Below are 7,368 nucleotides of genomic sequence, written 5' to 3'. Positions count from 1 at the left end.
GGACAGTGACTCAGTCCTATGGCCAGTCAAAGGAGACTGGGATCACAAAACTGCAAATCAAAACATTACCTCTGCTGCTCCAGCACTTAGACAGAGCCACAGGGCTGTAAAATGTAGGTAGTGTCAGTCAGGCGTTCTTTACAAAAAAAAAGAAAAAAAGAAAAGAAACGCTTCCAGTCCAAATCTAACTTTACGTTACACACAGAAATAAAATGTGGCACAATGTGAGCTGAAGATTAACTGACAGAGACTGAAATGTCGCACATACAGACACGGCATAACAACAAAGACGAACGTTTTGTGTTACTTCGTTTTAACTCTGTGCAGAAACACAGATGCGCTCCCGTTCTCAGTTACCTGCCAGTGGTGCGTCCTGCCTACTGGTGTCCCAAACCATTGGAGACTTAGCGGTGCCAACTCCCAGCAGGCCGGAGGAAGTGGGGTGGAAGTGCACGAGCTCGACCCTGCCCTGTCCTGGACGGAGGGTCACCTCGGGACCGCCGGTCTGCGCCCGCTCTGGATCGCACAAACGCCACAGCTTCACCTGCAAATAACAAGTGTCTTATGTGAATATTAAGGTCTTTTCTCTAAACCCTCTCTCTTCTATACAGGAAGTGGTCCTCGCCCGAGGGAGAAATTCCTCTCCTCCACATATGTTTACGATGCAGCTGACTCAGCTGGTTTTGAAGATGGGTTCAACAATTCTTTACACAGATGTAAAAAATGTGAGGTTATGATTTTTTTTAGATCAGATGGGGGAAATGACTTTATGTCGACAGTTAAGTCACTAAAAACTGTTCAGAATGAAACGCTTGGGGAAAGAAATGTGCTCTGTTGGCAGAAGATCTAAAAAAGGCATCTCTGCAGTCACTGTGCACTGCGGCTCACCTGGGTGTTTCTGTGTGCGTGGGACAAAAAGAGCAATGTGTTTGTGCAGGTCGGTGAGGTAAACCGAGCTGCTGACTCTGAAGATCCACACTCAGCACTTTGTTAAATGTTAAATATTAAAAATAAGGTTTTACGTTGCGCGAAAAGTTCAACGGAAAACAACATTTAGAAGGATGGAAACTAAAATAACAGGAAAAGACGACAAAATGGGACAAGGAAAGGCAAAATCAGGCAGAAAGTAGGACATTATGTTACTGACTGTTTCATCTGCAGAGCAGGTTGCCAGAAGACTCTCGTCAAAAGGAGAAAAGTCCATATCAGTCACCAGATCTGATGGAGAGAAAAGAAAACTTTACGAGTCAATCTGGGTCACAGCTGTCTGCCTTAATTTCACTAGACAGGAACCATCTGCAGTTCTCTTTCATTATCTTCTTTAAAGCAGCAGACTAGAGCAAAGGGCTCCGAGGTCATAAAGTGAGGGTTCGCTGCTTTTAGCTTTAACAACTCCGCTTTAGCTTCTTCAGCAAATTTCAGCGAGCGGCACAAACCACTGAACAGATTTTTAATAACGAAATGACGACACGTGTCATGCTCTTCATCAAATGGCGAGGGTAAAACTTTATATTCCACTTGAGCACGATAAAAACAATGAATTGGAATACGCGGGTGAAGAAAAACCAACCAGAATGGCAGGAAATTTGTGCGACTGTCCACTGATCGTTTGAGCCAGGCAAGACTGAAGTCAGGCCCAACAAACCTCCACCTGCAGACACACACAATTCACAGAAACATGGCATCATTCATCCAAAATCTAATCTGCTGGGATATAAATTGTTTTTCTTAGAAAAACACACTGATCTGAGCGATTACCAAAATGTTTACTGAATAAACCAAACAAAGGGGGCTAAAAGCATAAAGTGAATGCATCTAATTATCCAAGGTTAAAGTTATTGTTCAAACATATTTTCGGTGCCATACCAGCCTGATCGGTATTGAAAGCCACCAGCTTGGAGCTTGCTTTGATGTGGCTCCCCTGACAGGAAAAGGAGCCAGCGTGAACATTGTTGATCCACCCCTGGATTTAAAGACAAGAAGAAATTGAGCAAAAGATCACAGTGTAAGGAATACTTCCAACATAACTTCTCATATTTAACCTAATTAATATCGATTAATATTAATATAGTTAATATACGAGGAAACGGGTTCTTTTCGATTTTAAATACTAATAATAATAACCATCACCTTTATTATGACCAAGACTTTGACAATGAGTATCGTAGTCAATAAAGTTTATCTAAAAATAAATGATATTTATTTTACAAAACAATTATTTACATACCAACTCATTGGAAGAAGGACAAGGGCTTTACATAAGTTTAAATCAACCATTAACTCTTAAAAAGGGTTAAATCTCGTTAATTTGACAACTTATATGACACAACAAGGTTCTTTGATGTTAAATAAACCTGGTTGAGGCAAATTCTTAGTAAGAGTGAAGTAAAAGTTAAGTTTAGTTAGGAAAAGTGGTTATTATGGGGAGTGAACTAGATTTTATCTTATCAACACTGTAAAAAGCCAGAAGGATGGAGCGATGACACAGCCAGGACTTCGACACTTTGTAACCAACGTTTAGCTTTACCTTTTCAGACGTCAGTCAGGTAAGCTTTGAAGGTGTCCAGGTTTCAGACCTCTGGGACCCGCTTAGGACCGTTCAGGACTACTTTGGACTCGACTTCAGGAAGTTGATTATCTTTGGGCCGGTCCGGTTCATTGTCAATCTGCCACTCCGTCGTTTGGCTTCTTCAGATTAAAAACAAAAGCGTCTCTCTGTAGTCTCAACTTCAAAGAGAGGTGCTGGGAGAGCCCACGACTGGCGTCGTCGTTAGGCTAGTGAGAAGATTTAGCTCTTTAGCTCATGAGCTAAAATCCTCACCACAAATGTTCTGCTCTCTGCTGGAGAGACCAGACAGTTCCCCGAGTCTGACCCGCGCCAGACTCTGCTCGAACTGCTGTCGACCGAGACAAGAGAGGACTGACGGACTTTTGCCCGTGTTAGTATAGAAAAGATAAGAGGGGGAGGTAGAGAGAGAGTCGTCTCTCGGTCGACCTTGTGTTAACAGGTGTGAATCAGAAAGTTATAGGAGAATAGAAAGTTCCCATGGGAACGTTTGCCTCCTAGACTAAACAACTGTTTTACATGCTCAAAGCTGTTGCTGTGAACTCTCAGCTTTGGTGAAACTTCTCACACCAACCTCTGTTAGGCATAAGTAGAAAATAATACACTTTTATAGTTGAATTGAAAAGAAAAACATAATCACCTTATATTCAAATAATGGTTGATTAACACACAAAATAAACATTAAAATGATATCTTTTGTGACTTTCTTTCTTTCTCTGATTATAGTGAGAAGAACATAAGTTGTCATTCAGTTAAGCATATAACTTTAACTTTAAAATGATAACTTTAATTAAGAAATAACTTTTGCTTAAGTAAAATATGTAAAGTCAAAACATATAAAGAACATTACTATTTTGTTTATTATCTTGATTATAGAGAATAAAATGAAATAAAATGTCCCTTAATTGTTTAAGAAAACATGTTATGACCATAAAAAATGAACAGAGTTCTGTTCTTTAAAGGAGGCCTTCCGTGGTCAAGTTCAAAGGCAGGTGGAACGTTTATTCCACCCAGGGTGACCACTACAACAGAGAACAACAACAAAAACTGAATAATAAATATGGGTTCAGAATGTTAATGAGCACACTGGACAAAGTTGTTTTTAACAGTAATGGCAACAGTAATAAACAGGAAGGATCTGTTTGAGTGCACAAACACCGTGCTTGAAGAGCTGAGGAAGTGGAAGTGATCCTACCGCTGTGCAGCAGAGAACTCTTCAACTTCTTGCGCAACATGAAAACGGAAAGAGCGGCACGAGCATTTGTGCAACGCGCTCCAACAACCACTGCTCAGCTGCTCCTTCACAAACTAAAAACAACAGAACTTTGTGCTTTCAGGGGCCATTTCACAAGTCAAACAGACTAATGGGGTTGTGCTTTGTTTTATGCAACCTTGCATTTCTAAGCAGTCCCTATAGGGCTTGCATTTTTAAACACGGCTGCGAGGCCGGTTAACGTTAGCAAAACACAGCACAAAGTCTTTACATTAGCTGTAAAGCATGGTGGGGGAGAAATAATGGAGTGGGCCTGATCGCAGAGCTTTACAATCCCTGATTCAATCATGAAGGACTATTTTGGACATAAAACAACTGCAAACACTGAAGCAGCGTCAAAGTGGGTCATTTAACAAGACAATAATGCCAAGCAAATGAGCAAATCTACTATTACTTTAAATTTTTACAGATTAATGATTGTATTACCTATTGTATTATGCTAAATCATTAAAACATGCTTAGTGATTAAACACTGAGTTCACATTTGATGATTTTTTTTGTTACATAAAAATTACAAAGTAATACGGTTGTATTTGCCTTCAAAATAAACATTGTACAAACCAGAAAAATGTTTTTATAGCCTGATACAAAAATCTTAAAACTGATAGAAAGGATGGATTATTTTCTTTTTTATTATTATTACTTTCAAATGCATTTTAATCAATGTGAACAAGTTACATCTATCCCTCTGCAATGAAAAACAAAAACACAACTCTGTATTAGTGTTGGGCGATATTGGCAAAAAAAATTAATCACGATTAATTGTGGTTTTTAGCCAATAACAATTAATTTGACGATTAATCCCCTGGAGTCCCTGGACACCCTTATGTCCTAGTCACATGGCCAATTTAGTGGGAAAGACTTGCTCTTCGTAAAAATCGTTTTCAAATTGTGTCAAAATCACAGACTTCAGGCTATACTTCAAATTTTAAACTGTGTTGATAGATAAATTAGAGAACTTTTGTTTGTTATATTTAAAGTGGAGAGGAGCACTGAGCAGACTGACTGGGGAAATATCCAGTCAGTCTTCCTGTTGGCATTAATCGTATTAATCGTCAAGTGCCAAAAAATAAATCGATTAATGTTTTTCTGACGATTAATTGCACACGATACGATTATGCCCAACCATACTCTGTATCTGCCAAATGAAAGCTGGATTTATTCATTTTGATACAGCTTCCTTAAATGTGCGAACAAAAGTGCCCAGCCAAGTACATTTACATCTCCCTATTCGCCTGTGCCTACATCAACATTCAGAGCCCTTGTTCTATTTTCACTCGTGCACAGTGTTTGAAATGATGGCCCACACATCAAGTGCTAGTTTAACATTGACAGGAGCAAAGCACCACCTGCTGTCTGTGCAGAGGCTGGAGAAATACCAAGACCATCCACGCACTGTTTCAGTGAATGCCAGGCATTTAACTGTTTCAGTGAAAGCTGTAATTCCATTAAATGTATCAGAAATAGGATGTGCAGACACTGGAACTTGGACGTAAGAGCTTTTAAAGGGGGTGGGGGTGACAAAAAATGATGCAAGACATTTAAGTCTGGTCCAGACATGTCGACTCTTGCAACCAATGGCAACAATCAGATAAGCCATCTTTGCAAATATTACCACTCACATCTACTTTTCTAAAATTCAAGCCTTTTTTCCTTTGGCTGATGCTGCCCATCTTTTCAAATCTTAACACTTAAAGCAACGTGAAAATCATATTGATATTACTAATAGTGGGCATAGATTAAACATTTAATCAATACTAGCTTTTGCATTTAATCATTTAGCAGAGCTTTTTCTCCTAAGCGTCAATAAATACATATTTTTCGTCCTCTTTTTATAGGATTCCAGATGCAGGAAGTTCAACATCCATGCAGGCAGACAGAAAGGCGGTTACCAAAAGTAGCTCTGTGCTACTGTTAGCTAAACAGCTTGTTTTGTACCCAGAAGCTTGTACACTACTTACATCTTTCTTGGCAATTTTCGGAGTGGTGTTTTTAAATTTGGAGGTCTTAAAACGGTTCATATTGCCCTCTCGAACTGACTTTGGTGCCTTCCGGGTGTCTCTGTTGAGCTGCACTGTACTGTCTCAAGCTGACAGCTTCAGGTTTGCCGCGCGGTGTTCGTTCGCTTTGTGCAACTAAGTTGCCCGATTGGGCGGGAACTATATTTTTTTCCGATCGAAATCCGTCCCGTGCAACCCTGGATTAAAAATCAATCGTATCACTTGTCAGCCGATGCCAGAAGCAAACCGGTATTTCAATACAATTTTGTTCGTTTTAAATTTTATTTGATGACGTGCAGAGTTTATTATTTAAGGGGGGAAAGAGACTCGGAATAAACTGTAAATTTATTTTACTCATTGCGTAAAGCGACACCCATCAAAATCGATGGTGACGCACACTCGGTTCCGGGCATGCGCAGTGTGTCCCAAACCGGTGGGAATGATGGCGTTCTCCACTGCACGCTGTTCCTCACGTTGGATAACAGTCGTCGTGTCTTCTGGACCTCGAAGGGCTGCAGGTTCCGTTCTGTCGTCTGACAATGTTGGGGTCCGACAATTTTCTTCCCTTGGAGTGGGAAAGCTGTGGCGTGGAGGGAGCCTGGTGTGCGGCGGAGAAGGAAAAGCGTTGACATTGAGGGGCCTCTCAGGTGAACGCATCAGCCCAGACTAAGCTAGGCTACACTAGTTTTCAAATGACGCACAAAGACTCGCTACTATCAGAACTTGTGATTCTCAGTGTAAATACACTTTTTTTAAAAAAAAAAAAAAACTAGGGACCATGTCTAAATCGTAATTGATTATTGAACTGTAAATACGTGTTAACCCACACATGGTTTCTTATATGAAACCTTCAAAGAAGGATTTGAAGTACCTTCTTGAAGCCTAAAAATCAATTTAAAACCACTAAAAGTTCCAGAACTTAAAGTATTTTTATTTCTGAAGTGATAACACATTTTAGCACTAATGTTTTACAGAAATCTTTAGTGTTTAAGTCGCATACAAACTTCAAACTAATTAGTTTTTTTATACATGTACCTTACAACAATAAAAACAGTGAATTTCAGATTTATAAACACTTCTGCTTACCTTGTCATTCTGCTGGAAACTTTTCAGGCCTCAAATCTCCCCATGTCATCTGCACAACCTTCTTTCACACAAGTGTGCCCTCCAACAGCAAGCAGGACTTCTACCAGATTCTTGGGGTGCCACGTACTGCCAACAAGAAAGAGATCAAGAAAGCCTATTATCAGGTTAGTTCCTGCCTGACTAGGGTTGGGCAATATTGGCAAAAAAAATGAATCACGATTAATTGCGGTATTTAGCTGATATGATGATGAATCCTACCCTCGTAAAAACCTGAAAAAAACCTGAAACGTTCCTACCCTCATCTATGGTCATGAGCTTTGGGTCATGACCGAAAGAACGAGGTCCCAGATACAAGCGGCCGAAATGGGTTTCCTCCGCAGGGTGGCTGGGCTCTCCCTTAGAGATAGGGTGAGAAGCTCGGTCATCCGGGAGGGATTCAGAGT

At 40.2% G+C, this 7,368-nt stretch overlaps 2 protein-coding genes across 2 annotated transcripts in view; one reads left to right on the top strand and one right to left on the bottom strand.

Moving 5' to 3' along the window:
• The window catches only part of LOC106518702 (mitochondrial import inner membrane translocase subunit TIM16), a 118,004-nt gene extending 111,923 nt beyond the window's left edge, over window positions 1-6,081 (bottom strand). Inside the window, exons 1-5 of the mRNA XM_014010088.1 lie at window positions 5,801-6,081; window positions 1,867-1,963; window positions 1,571-1,651; window positions 1,148-1,218; window positions 358-544 (exon numbers count right to left, since the gene is read on the bottom strand). Of these exons, the coding sequence (XP_013865542.1) occupies window positions 358-544; window positions 1,148-1,218; window positions 1,571-1,651; window positions 1,867-1,963; window positions 5,801-5,860 (496 nt within the window). The 5' untranslated portion in view covers window positions 5,861-6,081. The remainder of the gene's footprint in view (window positions 1-357; window positions 545-1,147; window positions 1,219-1,570; window positions 1,652-1,866; window positions 1,964-5,800) is intronic.
• A 151-nt stretch (window positions 6,082-6,232) lies between these two features.
• Window positions 6,233-7,368, top strand: part of dnaja3a (DnaJ heat shock protein family (Hsp40) member A3a) — a 10,596-nt gene continuing 9,460 nt past the window's right edge. Inside the window, exons 1-2 of the mRNA XM_014010084.1 lie at window positions 6,233-6,486; window positions 6,953-7,089. Of these exons, the coding sequence (XP_013865538.1) occupies window positions 6,279-6,486; window positions 6,953-7,089 (345 nt within the window). The 5' untranslated portion in view covers window positions 6,233-6,278. The remainder of the gene's footprint in view (window positions 6,487-6,952; window positions 7,090-7,368) is intronic.

This window comes from Austrofundulus limnaeus, unplaced genomic scaffold (assembly GCF_001266775.1).
Source record: "Austrofundulus limnaeus strain Quisiro unplaced genomic scaffold, Austrofundulus_limnaeus-1.0 Scaffold65, whole genome shotgun sequence".
NCBI classification, from domain to species: Eukaryota; Metazoa; Chordata; class Actinopteri; order Cyprinodontiformes; family Rivulidae; genus Austrofundulus; species Austrofundulus limnaeus.
This window is presented reverse-complemented; position numbering and strand designations above follow the sequence as displayed.